At 45.8% G+C, this 16152-nt stretch overlaps 2 protein-coding genes across 3 annotated transcripts in view; both read right to left on the bottom strand.

Annotated features, from left to right (window-relative positions):
* Positions 1–8206, bottom strand: part of LOC119169304 (uncharacterized) — a 42119-nt gene extending 33913 nt beyond the window's left edge. Inside the window, exons 1-3 of one of the 2 annotated variants that reach the window (XM_075878724.1) lie at positions 7899–8206; positions 6437–6645; positions 5602–5776 (exon numbers count right to left, since the gene is read on the bottom strand). In XM_075878724.1, coding sequence (XP_075734839.1) covers positions 5602–5776; positions 6437–6645; positions 7899–7956 — 442 coding nt within the window. In that variant the 5' untranslated portion in view covers positions 7957–8206. The remainder of the gene's footprint in view (positions 1–5601; positions 5777–6436; positions 6646–7898) is intronic. The other variant, XM_037420417.2, reaches the window with a different exon arrangement.
* Positions 8207–8785: 579 nt separating this feature from the next.
* mRpS33 (mitochondrial ribosomal protein S33) lies at positions 8786–9323 on the bottom strand. Its single transcript, XM_037421257.2, has one exon. The coding sequence runs from the start codon at positions 9166–9168 to the stop codon at positions 8845–8847; it is 324 nt and encodes a 107-aa protein (XP_037277154.1). The 5' UTR covers positions 9169–9323; the 3' UTR covers positions 8786–8844.
* Between the last annotated feature and the right edge of the window lie 6829 nt (positions 9324–16152).

A 16152-nucleotide genomic window follows, 5' to 3' on the forward strand; every position in this document is an offset into this window, starting at 1 on the left:
TTAAGATTGAACGGAGTCATAAATTCACATTTTGAGAAAAATGGCAAAAACAAATAACACACACTTTATTCAAAAACAACAATAAGAAGGTGCATATTTCACAATGCAGATCTTAATAGCCACCAGGAACATAGTCAGACTGGTGCTTAGCACTGCGGTGGCGCTTCTTTAGTGCTTGCTGGACCTTCTCACTAGAGGCACGCTTGCGGTTTGAGTCGGCCACTCGACGCCTGTCCTTCTCAGTCATCCGTCTGATGCTTGGGAGGGTGGCGTTGAGATTGAGCTCATCGAGGATTCCTGTTGATGTTCTCAAGTTGCCACAGTTGAATTTCATCACTGCCTCGGCAACTGCAGCTTCAACCGCAAACAGTGAAGCATGGCGCTGCTTAGGTGCCAAAGCCCAGATCACGGAATGAAGGCTTTCATTACTATTCTGGGTTTTACCCCTTTGACACCTTTATAGAAGCCCTTTTTCTGACAGGCGCTCATAAACTGGAAGAAGAGCCTTGCACACGTGTTGTGGCAAATTGTAATGGTGCCTCGGAGTGGGCTCCCCTTTGGCAGCAGCTGCATTTTGCCGGCACCAAGAGTCTGGGCCTGTGGGACACAGGCTGTGGTTTGACTCACTATCATTAGAAGTGATGTGATAGTAAGTCGCCATCACAGCTCTGTGCATGTCCTCAACATCTCCTTTGTGAGATTTGAGCGCCCAGCCGTAATAGGAGCTCAACTTCGTGATGAGGTCCCCGGTGAGCCTTCCCCTTCCTCCAAGGGTTTCAGAGGCACCTCCTTTGTGCCTTGCTACTAAATTGCGTAGGGCAGTGCCCATACGCTTTTGGACGTGATTGACACAGTCCTCTTTTTGGACTTTGATGAAGCCATAGACATCTGCTTCTTGCAAAGCGAGGAAGGTGCGGCTGTCACCATCTGACAGGATTGTAGTGTACTTGAGGCCATTTTTTTTTATGGACCTCTCAAAGAGGTGCACAGCTGCCTCAACTTCCATTTCGCCAGCTTTTTTTTGTAGTATTTTTTTGGCACACGTGGCTGTCCTGCCAAGCCCGATATGCCGGGTCGTCTGCCTTCGGTCCGCGCTTGCATCCGGCACAGAAGTTGCTCAGAACGACATAGTCGAGCACTAGACCAGTGAAGAGCTCGATCACTGCCCCCACGCCTATGTGGGACGAGTGCCCGCGCGTCATCCAGGAGCCGTCGTACGAGACTGCAATACTGTCGGCATTGTCAATATGCAGCTCACATATCCTTGCCACGTTTTATTGTGAAGTCCGCGATGGGATATGTTCATTGTCGAAAATATATCATTCATAGCTGCTTGACGGTTCCCAGTGGCCTGCATGGCTCGAGCGGCGAGAATGTTGACGGCGAACGAGTTTACTTTCTGTGCTTCATCCACTCGCGGAGAGCTCCATGCTTGCGCGATGTCGCCGCAGTTCACGCAACGCGCACACATTTTCACGGCAAGGCCGTATTGTCTGCTGACGCTTCCGTTGCAGATTTTACATTTCATGACATCTAACAGTTTACCGAAGCAGCCAAGATCGGCGATCAAAAAACTTGCCTCTTCGTTTGGCTCCGCGGGAGCGGCGCCGGCCGGTGCGTCGTTCCTCAAAAACTCAAGTTTTCTCTTCGACGCGGCGGTCGATGCCAGTTCCTGCAGCCTTGCATCGGCCTTTGTGCGCCTTACCTGCAGCTCCGATTGCGTTAGTAAGGTTGTATCACGGCGGACGCGGCCGCTGCTTAGCGAAGCGTCGGTGACCGGCGGGCCCGCTAGGCCTAACTCCCCGTCGACTCTCTCGGGCGCCTCGGCGATTCCTTCGCTGTCGGCGGAGATGGAGGTCGCGCAGTCTCGATGTTCGCAAAGTTCGTCTGCGCGTTCGGGTGATGGATGTGCCGGCGATGCGTCACGTTTGGGAGCATCGCAGGCTGGCGAGGCCGTCAGGCTTGCGTCGGCGGCATCGGCGGGACCCATCTCGTTGTTCGTTGACGCTCCTCGCCAAGAGACGCGCCTTGAAGTTGTTCGCCTGAGACTTTTTTCTTTTTTTGCCGAACTTATGTCGTGTATGAAACTTTCGTGCCGATCCAGGCATTGCAACAACTTCGATCGCGAGCACGCTAGTCGAAGCACAGGCACAGGAAATATGTCGGCGCAACAACAGGTGTTCGCGCGTTGTTGACGCGCCAAGCAGACGATGCGAGCGCAATCAGCCAATGAAGTGGCCACCTCGTGGTCACGTGCGCGCAACAACCAATAGCATCGCGTACTTTGCTTCTTCTTTGGTTGCTTTTTTTTCGGTAACCAATGAGCGGAGCGAGGCTCTATGGGCGGGAATCGGAAGGTGAAGAAACGCTCTTTCAAACAAGACCGAGATCGCGGCAATGGCGTTCGGCAAACGGCAGCTCTGCATCGCGAAAGAGGCGGTGTTTTTTCGTCAGATTCTGCGCAAATCGAGCTCGCGTGTCCTCTTTGTAATGATATAACAAGTAAATTATCGCTTTCTGGAGTCTGAAAATTGGCAGGCAGGTGTAAAAATGCTTGCAGAATTCAAAAATGACATTGAAAAAAAAAACGTTTTTTTCGCGATTTTTCGGTCCCAAAGACCCGTCCGCCCCCTTAAAACATAAAAGGTGAGTTTGTTAAACTTTATTTGTTGAACAGTGCAGACACAAAACCATAAGCATGAATGGGACAAGCATAATAAAGTTGCTTCTAAATGTTTTGGGGCTTGTCTGTCTTGCACAGTCCCACAGTAAATTGAACACATTGAAAAGATGCTTGCCACCTTTTGTTTGCTTGCCTGGAAATGCGGTCAGACTGCCAGTTTACATTTTTGCAAGCCATAGATACAATCGGCCGACACAAAAGCTAAATGAAAAAAATGAATAAGTTATAATGCAAAACCCTCAGCCTTTTCGACTTTGCATGTGCCACTGCTGATGGCTTACAGCCCTGTACAACTATACCAGTTTATGCCACAGACAGGTCTTGATCATCCACAAAAAGAACAGTTTGCTTCACTGTTAGAATGCAGGTCGACAGCTAATTTTGGCAAATTAAGTTGAGCCTGGACACTAATTCTTATTATTTTGTGGTTTCTATTGGTTTCGTGAGAACTGAATTGCATATTTTGGTGAAAATCAATTTTTTTTTTTTGGAGACGCCTGGTAGCTATAGTGGCACGGCCATGTACCACATGAAGCTAATGTGTAGCAACATCTTGAATTTCAGAGGCTAAAACAACTCACTGCACGATTTAACACATCTTCTGCTGTGATTTCAGGCCTAAAACGGCATTACTTGATTCCACCACTGCCGGGACGCAGGTTGTCGTGCAGACTAGTACCAACGGTCCAGCTCGCTGACCTCTTTGTCATAACAGTGACCCGAATTCAGCTTTACCAACCACAACTCAGAAGTGTTTTATAGTCAAACACATGCAACACTATGTTGAAACATACCAAGATCACAAAGGTGTCTTGTCAAAAATTGCAGTACTAGGGATACAAAAATATATCTGGAATCATATCCCTGTACATTGTGTAACTTTAGTAAGAGGTTAAAGGAAAAGTGAATACTTAAGGGCTTGTTTTCTTTGTGGGACACAATATTAATAAGATCTAACAATCAATATTGCCAAGGAAAGTGTAGGAGATATTATTAGTTTAATGTAAATGCGGAGAAAGAAAAGCACACGAAGAGATGACTTATTGTGGACAGAGACCAAACCTGTGACCTTTGAATAATGTGTCATAGCTCTGGCAACTGAGCTACCACGGCGGCTATAGCCACGTCCATTTTATGAGGTATACGTGTGCATTAATTGTGGCAGCGTTAGTCAGCAACGCCAGTAGCCATGACGGAAAGTGTGGAATACTCTTTATATACCTGTGTGGCGTCACGTAGCACGTGAATTTATTACAAGCTGGGAGCTGACCAATTATTCCTCGTATGTTTCTTAAAGGCACCAAGCCTGATAGAACGAAACCGTCGCCGTGAATGAAGGAAAGAAGCGTACGTTTAAGGGCTCACCTTCTATGTTGGACATAATATTAATGAAATCTTACAGACAATAATGCCAAGGAAAGTATATGGGATGTTATTAGAAGTGATTGTAATGTAAATGTGAAGAAAGAAAACGGGACAAAAAAATAACTTGCCATGAGCAGGGACCGAACCTGCGAGGTTGCACAGGTTGCATCGCTAGGGGGATGTGGGAGGCGCTTCACCGAGTCAGAATGCCAAATCGCATGCCGAAATTCACTGAATGGAGCTCCAGAATAACCTAGATAAGTTCTGTGTCAATCTGCTGTCGTGAGATCGAAGATTTTGGCTATGCTGTTCTTTGTTGATGTACTTAAAGTATGACCGGAACAGGACTGATCTTCAGTTGTCAGTTTCCCTTTTCAATATGAGTGAACGTTTTGGACCTTATCCATAGCGTGTTCTTTGTGAGCCGTTTGCATCATTACAAGTTCCTACCTTGAACTTGGCTAGCAAACAAACTTCCCACCTGCCCTTTAATTGTGAGAATCTCATTTTTTGAAGCAGCAAGTGCATCAGACACACAGAGAGAAAGGCCGTTAAAAAAATGCATTGACAGTTCAAGGAAGTTGTCATACTGATTCAGGAGAGGTCCTCCCACAGGGACGTTTTCATGACCACTCTGCACTGTGGCTCGATTGGTGGTGCAGAAGCAAACCATTTTGAATGCTTTAGTGACGCACAAGTGGCCATCTTGGAAGCTTTACTACCTGACGTTGTCACAACTAGCCAGACTGCTGCATGAAGTCAGAAGAATTAGTAGTGTAGCCTGCCGTCAAGCTAGTGTCATATGTCAAAAGGTATGCCACAGAAAAATTGACTGAAACATCAAAATATCCGATCAGCCTTTTCCGAGTTTCACACTTGCTCGCAGCCATTTCTGTATGTATGGAATACATATAGCAGCGTAAATGGCTTCGACAAAGGTGACAGCACCCCTTTAACCATCATGCACGTGCCTGCCATCTTCCATCACTATATTGTATGAGCACTGAGACATCTAGTAAGTGTAGTGAGAAGCCTTCAGGGTTGTTTCGAATGATAAAGTGGCAATACAACCCCTCAAGGAAAGCAAAAACATTTGCAGTTGTTTTATGGCCTATCTGATTTCCCGGCCCATTTTACAGTTTCTAGAGAGACCGAAAAATCAGATGTTGACTGTACTTTACGGATGGTTTTACACACGAGAGACATCATAGATGAGGGCTGAAGTAAATATTAGCAACCTAAGAGCCAGAAATGTACATTCAAAGCACGGCAAATGATTATATTTACTTTTGATGCCATCGGAGTGTGGCAGCCATGGTCACAAATCAACCACACCCATCATACTTGGCAGAAGAATACCAGTAACTACAGAGACACTATGAATAGTTCACTTTCTTTTCCTTTTTGACGCCACAGGGCAGACATTGTGAGAATACTGTGCCTGTGCTTGAACCTACACACAGCAGTAACAACTGCTCAAACCTGTATTCCTGCATGCCACACATTCACTAATAAGGCCATCAGTCTAACGGCCTACACAACTTTTATCACACCTTCAATATGTCGAGAGATTTTGTTGAGAACGTCCAAACGGCCTTGCTCCTTCAGGACGTCAACCAGGTGGCCGAGACTGCAGCACTTTGAGCAGGCCTTCAGAGCTGGGTATAAGTGCTGCAGTGCCACATGGAGGGGCATCAGCTTGCAACGTTCAGCCCACTGATCCACACCCTAGTGAGAGAAATAGACACAGAGTCAAAGAAGCATTACGGCGCTTCTAGAGCCCAATAAAGCACTATGAATTGGAAAATTCAACATTATGATAATCTCAATCATCCACATTAACCTTTGCAATTGAAAAATTTGCATTCCGGCATTTAAATAGAACAAAATCACAACATGACTTGAACAGGAAGTGGTAGTGCCACAGAAGATGCAAAGCACTCTCTGTTGGCCTGGGGCATACGTTGGTGATCTCACTCATGAGTCAAGCCAGTCACAGATCAAGCCGTGAGTGTGATTGAGTCCAGGTGAGTAATATTTTCGCAAGCCTGAGTCCGAGTGAGTTGGCTCAGGAAAATTTTGAAGAGTCCGAGTCCAAGTGGTCCGAAGCACAATATATATTGTTACGTACAACGAAGTAGCTTGAGAGGGGTTTTACTGGGCACTGAGATCGTGACAGGAGTAATGTCGTCTTCCTTCTTTTGTAGTGCTTCTTGCTTTGCACTGGTTGTAATCCTTTTTATCAATACCTCTTGAGTGAGCCTGGGTGAGTTCCATTTTCTTTTGCTCAACTAAGGCCCTATCTAGTCATTTTCAGCATTAGTGTCAGCCTTACCTGAATTCACATTTATACGCACGATTCCAGATTCGAAATGAGAGCACACTCACCTCTAACTCGGAGTCGGGAATGCCCAAAGCACAAGCAAAGTCTTTCCACGAAGAGCCCCGAAAGCAGGATGCCACGACTGGGCTCAAGGTTGCCGCCACTGTTCCATAATCAATCTTGTCAAGTTGGAATTTGTTGTCCCTGTAGAAACGCATGAGCTGATCGTTCGCTTGGCGCCATTCCTTAAATGCTTCACCTTCAAGGTCGTCACCTGCGTTTAAACATAAATGTCAAAACGCTGCTAAAGTCAAGTGAAAAAGGAACGTAGGTATCACTCTTTGATTCACCCTGATTACAATGCTTTGTAAAAAACACGAGTAAAAAGCAGTTCAAAATTATTTTGCGTGCTCTGACCACTTACCATAGCTTTACTGCATTCACAGGGATTACAGTTCCCCCCTTCGATGAAGTAGGTACCTCCCCAGAAAACCCAAATGGCATCATACAAAGAACGGCGAATTTTCAACGTTTCCAGAGATAGATGTAGCAATATTTCATATACTAAATGGTCAGAACCTGGGGAGGATATTATGCAGCAGTTGAGATGCTTGCAACTCCGCTAAGCAGAATGGTTATGTATGCTTCGTATTTAGCACACTTGCTCTGTAGTTTTCATGCCTTTATTCTTGCTTTATAGCGCTGGAAACTTCCAGAGTAGTGCGACGGGCTGGACAGATGTTCTAAGTGAGAACCGTGCAAGTTAGCCTGCTCTTCTACAGTGTCTCCCTCTGTGTTCAACACAGGAAGTGGTAGTGTTCCTAGCTAGTGTATCTCATTAAACTAGTTCCAGACTGTGCTGAAAAGATCCCTCCCATTTGCTCTCGCTCGTCTTGACAACAGAACAATGATATTAGAAACTATTCTCCAACGTCATCTTAAAAAGTCATCGAGAATTCAAGCAGCCAAGACATTGCTAAAAATTTTAAGGACAACAGACTTGCACGAGCGGCTATATACTTTTCATGATGCCGTATACCGCACAAGACTATGGCTCTGCTCTGTGACGTTGTGTGTACTCCCCCTTCCCTCTCTCTTTACTTTTGTTTCAATTTGCTTCGACCCTTACCCACGTGCAGGGTGGCATACCTGTCCAAAACCTGCGAGCGTTGCGGGCTCCCGCTGAGTGACGAACGCTAACGTTATGCCTGCAACGCCCGCAAGCTTTGAGTACTGCTAAAACTGGGAAAACGCAGCCGCGAGCGGCACTGGACACTACAAACAGTAACAGCTGAGAGCAATGTCGCTGACATCATGAGCTCTTGGGAAGCATTCGCGAGTACTCTACCAGTTAACAATTCAAAGTAATATTCCATATATATATTTAGGTTGAGTGTTACACTATGTCATGTGCCGACACCCGCCACAAAAGCCTCGCGCGTCGCTCAGGTCCAGCAAACAGGCCCCCACAAAAGTTGTCGCTCATTTTGCGCCGCACCGAATATCCAAATGTCTGCCCTCACTCACACTGCTTAGTCGTCGGCTGTCGTTGTGCCTTCCCGTCAGCAAGAGACGTTTGCGGCATGTTGAGACGTTGGACCAATGCTGCGTAGTGACCACAGGCACGGCCGCTGGAAACAGGTTCGCACCACGGAGGTCGTAGTTCGCATGCAGGCGTTGGGGGTATAGTCTGGTTCAAAATGACCCTTAGGTCTTTGGAAATGACTAGAAGTAAACCACGACCTGCCTTTCGCACATAGCTCAGACGGGCTTACAGGTTGGCCATCTGATCGTGAAATGGTGTACCTCAAGTAGCTTGTTGACAGGAACGGCAACTCTTGTCACGTGACAACGACGTTTTCCGTCGTGCTGCGTGGTGAAAACATGCCGCAGAGGCACCAGAGAACGCCTACACCCATTTGAACAGGTGGCTTGGCCCATCCCTGTTCTACTCTATCCCCCGAATACGTTCTCTACTATTGCCAGTTTCTATGGTAAGACTAAGTGCATTGAACATAGGCTATCTAATTCTGGACTGTGCTTATTATTTACGCTGTAAGTTGCGCTTATTCCACCCATGTATCATAATCAGTTGCAGAGGTTATTCACTAGAAAATCGTTCTTCTGTCGAGCTACGTTGATTGATTTGTGGGGTTTAATTGAAATTTTTCACGCGAACAATATCACAACCGCGCAACTTTCGTTCAATATGTACTGTACGTTTAATCTAAAGACACCCGGCCAAGTTTCACCTTAACTTTAACGCAAAATATACGGCGGTGTTTCTAAACGCTGACTGCTGTATCTCAAACGCGAAAACTAATGGTTTCCTGAGATTTCCTGTATTTTGTAAGCAATGAAAGTACGCAGTACCAGCGCGTGTGCACACGGCAAAAGACAAAGGTAGACGAAAGGAGGGAAACAAAATTATATTTCACAATACTGCTTCTAGTTGTGCAGTCCAACGCACGCATCACTTCTTTGCCAACATCGCTCGTTTTCCTTCGCCCTTCTTCGGTCTTCCTTTGCCTCGCAACCTGCGAAGACGCCGCATTTCTTCCTTGAAGTCCTGATGCTCGTCTCTGTACAGACCGTGCATTCGAAGGCGAAACATGAGAGTGGTCAACTGGTGGTGAGGTGGATACCAGTCCACAATCTCGGGGTTCAAGTCATGGGGGACGTCACTGAACAGTTGCACAACCCGCATGGACTTTTTGTTCGTAGGACGAGGCACCTCTCCAAATATGCGCGCGCCCAACAGCGCCATCCTTTTGGCGTAGTTCGATATGGAAGCCATGAATGCAGCTGAAGAAGCTGTGCACGCCGAGTTTCCGCAGTTTAGAGAGCCAAGCAGTCAGTGAGGGGGTCCGAACGGCAACGAAAACGATAGCGACGACAGTCAACAGACCGGTAGCACAGCTACACGACCTCTATATGCACGCTCTCAAAATGTCGGATTGGTCTTGGCTTCGACTTTGACTCCTCCTAAAATTCATAAATATATAATTTTTGGTTTATATACCTCTAAAATATATGAACATTTGCATGCGATGTGTATTTATTAAAATATATAATGCGTTAGACAACCAAATTTTTATAGTAATAAGTTTGTTTAGTTTTAGTTTCGATTCCGCAAGTCCTACCACATCCCTCCCCGTTCCGTTGTTTTTCAGCTCTGCGTTGTACCAGCGGCAGTGGTTACAGCCTACCCTCCTCATGCTAGAAAAAAAAAAAAAAACTAGCCATAGAAAACTCAGAGGCATTTACCGCTTTCGAACAGTTACTTACCACAAATATACATGACAGGTATGCCTGTCAGCTCCGCAACAGACGCCTCGCTACAAGTTCTCCTGGAATGCGTGTTGTATCCACCTCAATGTGAGTGGCTCTGATGTGCATACGCCACACTTTTGTGTCCAGCGCTTAGATTATACGTTTTCACAGCGGTGTAAAAAGCCAGTATTGGGGTTTCTAATACGCAGCTTCCACTGCGACAGAACGGGCCCCATGATACTATAATGGCTTGACTCCCGATAAAGAAAACCAAATGCATTTCATTTAAGCGATTGCATGCAGGCAAATACAGCTTATAATACAGTGACTGTCCACGCCATGGGGCATTTGACATATCGCCGGGAACACTTGAGAGACTTGTCCGCAGTGTTGTCGACACATCCGCGATAAGGTCCCTAGATGAAACAAGTTTCACCTAGGGACCTTAATCCACGGGGAACAAACGCAACAGTTTCAAGCGTCTTCGAATGCACGGGAGATACGATGTCAACGGCCATTATGTGTGCCTGAAGGGCCAAACATATAAAAGATTGAGTTAAAAGCGTATCTTTTTGTCCTACAGCAATAATTATCATCTGGCTTTTGCGTTTCCTTGAAAACTAGGCTTTACGCACCTTCCTATCAAAAGTAATAAGTCATCCTCATAACGCGCATGCCAAACTTCGACCTGAAAGTGTCGGGCGCGTGGCGATAATAGGAAATGAATGCAAGATAGATTACGACTATCTTTGTGGGACAAAAAGACGCCTTTTGTAGCGTAAAAATTCACGAGGTGTAGTTTACGAATACATCCAAACTAGTACGTACCTAATGGTCACACCGGTCGCGTGCGCTGCGGTCGTCACCAACTGTATTGAGGCCGTCACCAACTGTATCCTGGCAAGCGATAAACGCTACACACAAACTGACTCGCACGGCAGAAGTCGGATTCGCTTTGCTGCTCCTTATCGCGCTAAAGTCGTCGGTGGTCCAGATCAAACAGATCAAACAACAACGCTCTCATTAATTAGTGTTAGTTTACCATTGCAAAGGTGTTAGCGCCCGCAGGGTAAGCTTGTCGGTGTAAACCGTCTTGGGATTACTTCGGGTATTACCCGCGTATTCTGGAACGTCCCTACCCACCTTGACTCGAGAATGTCGATGGCAGATCTACGTTTAGGCAAAAATGTTTACTGCCTGTGAGCAATCACGGGTGCTTGGATCAGCGCGCGCGGAGCGCTCTGATCCAGGTGGCCGATGCTCTCGAAACGACTCTGCCAATAGCCAGCGTCGTTTCGAGAGCATCTCTGAGTCATTTCCAGTCGGGTGGAGGCGCTTTACGAAGCTCAGTCAAGTTAAGGGTGAAATTCGAGTGTATGCTTCAAAAGCATCCAGGCTTCTGAGTCACGGCCATCTTCTTGGCGAGTGGTAGTCGTGCTAGTAGTGTGGCGTGTGCCTTCGGACCGCCGCCATATTGTCCCGCACCATTTTACCTTTTTTCTTCTTTCTTCACCCGTTTTCCACGCATTCTGACTGGTGCGTATCACGACATCTGGAAAAAAAATGTACTTTCGATAATGCATTGGTGTCTCTTGGGTGCTCTCAAGTGCAACGCTGAAAGCGTGGTCACGTCAATCAAGCAACAATGAAGAGCATACTATCGTACTATCATGATCCGCACGATCTCATGATATTCGTCTAAAGTGCCTGAAAAAGAAAAAAAAAAAAGAGTATGCTACACTCGCCGCTATGGCTACAGGTGGCCCTGACTGACACTCCCACGTTTAATTCACATATAAAAACATATAAAGTGGCTGGGGGGATAGCCGCCGTGGTAGCTCATTTGCTAGAGCATCGAACGCGTTATTCGAAGGTCGCAGGTTCGGTTCCTGCCCACGGCAAGTTATCTTTTCACCCACTTTTCTTTCTTCACATTTGCATTATTGCCTGTTGTGCATATATATATATATATATATATATATATATATATATATATATATATATATATATATATATATATATATATATATATATATATATATATATATATATATATAATCATTATCAGCCTGACTACGTCCACTGCAGGGCAAAGGCCTCTCCCATGTTCCGCCAGTTAACCCGGTCCTGTGCTTGCTCCTGCCAATTTATACCCGCAAACTTCTTAATCTCATCTGCCCACCTAACCTTCTGTCTCCCCCTAACCCGCTTCCCTTCTCTGGGAATCCAGTTAGTTACCCTTAATGACCAGCGGTTATCCTGTCTACGCGCTACATGCCCGGCCCATGTCCATTTCCTTTTCTTTATTTCAACCATGATATCCTTAACCCCCGTTTGTCCCCTAATCCACTCTGCTCTCTTCTTGTCTCTTAAGGTTACACCTACCATTTTTCTTTCCATTGCTCGCTGCGTCGTCCTCAATTTAAGCTGAACCCTCTTTGTAAGTCTCCAGGTTTCCGCTCCGTAGCTAAGTACCGGCAAGATACAGCTGTTATATACCTTCCTATTGAGGGATAGTGGCAATCTACCTGTCATAATTTGAGAGTGCTTGCCGAATGTGCTCCACCCCATTATTATTCTTCTAGTTACTTCAATCTCGTGGTTAGGCTCTGCGGTTATTACCTGCCCTAAGTAGACATAGTCTTTTACAACTTCAAGTGCACTATTACCTATCTCGAAGCGCTGCTCCTTTCCGAGGTTGTTGTACATTACTTTCGTTTTTTGCAGATTAATTTTAAGACCCACCTTTCTGCTCTCCTTATCTAGCTCCGTAATCATGAGTTGCAATTCGTCCCCTGAGTTACTCAGTAATGCAATGTCATCGGCGAAGCGCAAGTTACTAAGGTATTTTCCATTAACTCTTATCCCTAACTGTTCCCATTCTAGGCTTCTGAAAACCTCTTGCAAGCACGCGGTAAATAGCATTGGGGAGATTGTGTCCCCCTGCCTTAAACCCTTCTTGATTGGTATTCTGTTGCTTTCTTTATGAAGCACTATGGTAGCAGTTGATCCCCTGTAGATTTCTTCCAGAATGTTTATATATACTTCATCTACGCCCTGATTCCGCAGTGTATGCATGACGGCTGATATTTCTACTGAATCAAACGCCTTCTCGTAATCTATGAAGGCAATGTATAGTGGTTGGTTATACTCTGAGCATTTCTCTATTACCTGATTGATAGTATGAATGTGGTCAATTGTTGAGTAGCCTGTTCTAAATCCTGCTTGTTCCTTTGATTGATTGAATTCTAATGTTTTCCTTACTCTGTTAGCAATTACTTTTGTAAATAGCTTGTATACTACAGAGAGCAAGCTGATCGGCCTGTAATTCTTCAAGTCCTTGTCATCTCCTTTCTTATGTATTAAGATGATGTTAGCGTTCTTCCAAGACTCTGGTACCCTTCCCGTCAGGAGACACCTCGTAAACAGGGTGGCTAGTTTTTCTAACACAATCTGTCCTCCATCTTTCAGCAGGTCTGATGTTACCTGATCCTCACCAGCAGCTTTGCCTCTTTGCATGCTCTTCAAAGCTTTTCTGACTTCTTCTATCATTACTGGTGGGGTGTCATCTGGGTTACTGCTAGTTCTTATAGTATTAAGGTCGTGGTTGTCTCGGCTACTGTACAGATCTCTGTAAAACTCCTCCGCTATTTTAACTATCCTATCCATATTGGTAGTTATTTTGCCTTCTTTGTCCCTTAGTGCATACATCCGACTTTTGCCTATCCCAAGTTTCCTCTTCACTGCTTTGACGCTTCCTCCGTTTTTCAGAGCGTGTTCAATTCTCTCCATGTTATACCTTCTTACATCGCATACCTTACGCCTATTAATCAACTTCGAAAGCTCTGCCAGTTCTGTTTTGTCTGTTGTACTTGAGACTTTCATGTTTTGACGCTCCTTAATTAGGTGACGCTTCTTATTGACGCTTCTTAATTATATATATATATATATATATATATATATATATATATATATATATATATATATATATATATATATATATATATATAAATATAAATATTTATATTTTGAGCTGTAAAAAACAATTGAAGTTAAGTGAAGACTAACTAGCCCGACTCTTACCTAAGCCTCCAAAATGCTAAAAACCACGGGTATTTCACGTTATTCCTGGTCCGGTGGGTCAAGTTGTGAGGCAAGCTTAGAAGCTCAGAGCTCGAGTCCACTTATTTATTCGTGGCCACTTTGCGAGGTGCCGCTATGGCTCCAAGTTACCATAACCAAGGCTGATCAGGTTTATCATCGACTAAAGCGGAAAGAATTTTCGGCGTTTCAGTACGAAAAAACTTACATAAAAAACTATTCGTCACAGTCGTCTCGCAACAGCTTCGACAGAGAAGCGGTGATGATATATTCTTTTCGGAGAAAATTATTTCCGGAAGCAGCAAATGCTTTGATCGGTCCATAAAACGTTTGCTGTTCCCATCCGTAACTGCATCAGCAAGTCACAGCAGAATAAAAGCATGAACAAGTGATATAATATTATAAGGCCCCTGTTCAGCTCTGGCCTGCTCTGCAATAATACAGCACATGAAGCGAAGGCGTCGCATAGGCGACCAGCACCGTAAAGAGCCTACAATACTCGCTCGCTGGATTTCGTGCCAACCGGTTGTGCCCTCGCGATTTCTGACGTCAGCGTAGCTCTGCCCGACTGGGCTGGCCCTACGCCATCTCCTGACACCGATCTTTGACGACAGCGTATCTCTGGCCGACTGGACTCGCCCAACGCCATCTCCTGACGCCGACAAGAGCTCTCGGCAGTGGTGCCCCGTCCTCAGACTCCCGCGACTGCCTCGATCTTTCCTATCATATCCTCACTTCCGTCGTTCGCTGTCCCTGCGTCTTGCTCTCTCCTTCCTCTCTCTCTATCTCTTTACCTTTTAATCCTATCCTTTTAATTCCTCATTTACCCCCCCCCCCCCCCCTCGTTAGCTACTGTTGAGGTGTCCTGCCCCTGTGAGACAGTTACGGGGCTCACTTTTCTCTTCTTTTCATTTAACATTACTTTCCCCCGTGAAGAGCCTACAAGGAAAATCATTGCAGCGGCAATGTTGACGAAATATCGCTATGTTACGACATTGCCTCGTCACATTTTCATTCTCCCGTAAGAACATAATTGAGTGATTACTGTTGTGACGGAAAACATCGCCTTTGTGAAATGTACTTTTGTGTCACGCCAGCAGGTGTGCTACGTGAAAAAAATGGAGATGAGACACCATATGCAAATACTCAAATTAAGGTTATAATTGGCAAAACATCATGAACATAACAGCTTTTACAAACATCAAAACGCAAATGACACGTTAAAAGAAACAGACAACTCAATTCACCAAACACAGTAATCTTCTCAATTAAAGGTATAAGACAGTGCCTACAGAACTATAGCTCAAAGATTCTTGTCCTTCATTCGATGCAACGCAGTGATGGCCAATGTCCATTGCTCGGTGGCTTTCCAGTGGTGGTTTGCAGCTCCCAATTAATCATTGACGACGGTTATGACTGACGGAGTTGGTGATATCGACGCTCGACCTCGCGCATAGTTGAGGGCCGCTTCGTCCGTGCGTGCCTGTTGCACCCGCCCGATCCGAACTTCAGCGTGGCGCTCCTCCAACTGACGCTCTCTGCCCGGCGGTCATCCGACACCGGCCCAGGGCGCGGCCCGCTCCTGGTTTCTCCCATAAAATGCAAGACGTCCGGTGCCGGGGCACTTTCGTTTAGGTCTGTTGTTTGAATTCCGACCGTCTGGGAACGGTCTTCGAAATTGCGTCTGGTGGAACGATTGCGTCTAGCTGCTGCCTTGCGGGCAAGCATCTTCTGTTTTCCAGGGAAGAATTACAATCACTACAGCCTTACTTGTTCGTTTCCCCAGCGTGCAGCGAAGACGGACCACTGTCGGAAGGGGGAGGGGGGGGGGGGGCTCGCGCTTCCCTTGCCTTCCCCCGCCGGCTGATACGCCTATGCTCCCGGGCTACGCTAGTGCTAAAGCCATCAGACCCGAGCCATTCAAGTGCGGATTGCATGCTCAATGAAATAGTTGATGTATTTCGATGAGGGCGTAATTACAGATACGTGGCATATGCTGGATTGGCATATCAGCGGACATATTTGTGGGCCTATTTGCACAGGTGTGGCGAAATAAAGTAGCAGTGAACGGGCTTGCACGCAGGCCGACTAAGTACAAAATCGAAGAAGAAATATTGGTATTCGGCTAAGTAGGAACATATGTGGAGTCTGAAAGGTCGCCCCAGCTCACATTTAGCGCTGTATCGACCGAAGTGAATGCGCACACACGCCTTGTTTTAGTAGCACCACCACAAAATATCGGCATCGCAATCAAACATCGAGGTAGTCGGTGTAAACCTTCTATATCGAGAATAAAGAAAGAAAGAGCGTCAGCCACGTCTCTGTTTATTTGCCTGAGAAAAAGAGCTATACAGAAAAATGTTTTAACGAAAAGCTGGATATGTTAGCCTGGTCATTCGCCTGACAT

Source organism: Rhipicephalus microplus, chromosome 2 (assembly GCF_043290135.1).
Source record: "Rhipicephalus microplus isolate Deutch F79 chromosome 2, USDA_Rmic, whole genome shotgun sequence".
NCBI lineage: Eukaryota > Metazoa > Arthropoda > Arachnida > Ixodida > Ixodidae > Rhipicephalus > Rhipicephalus microplus.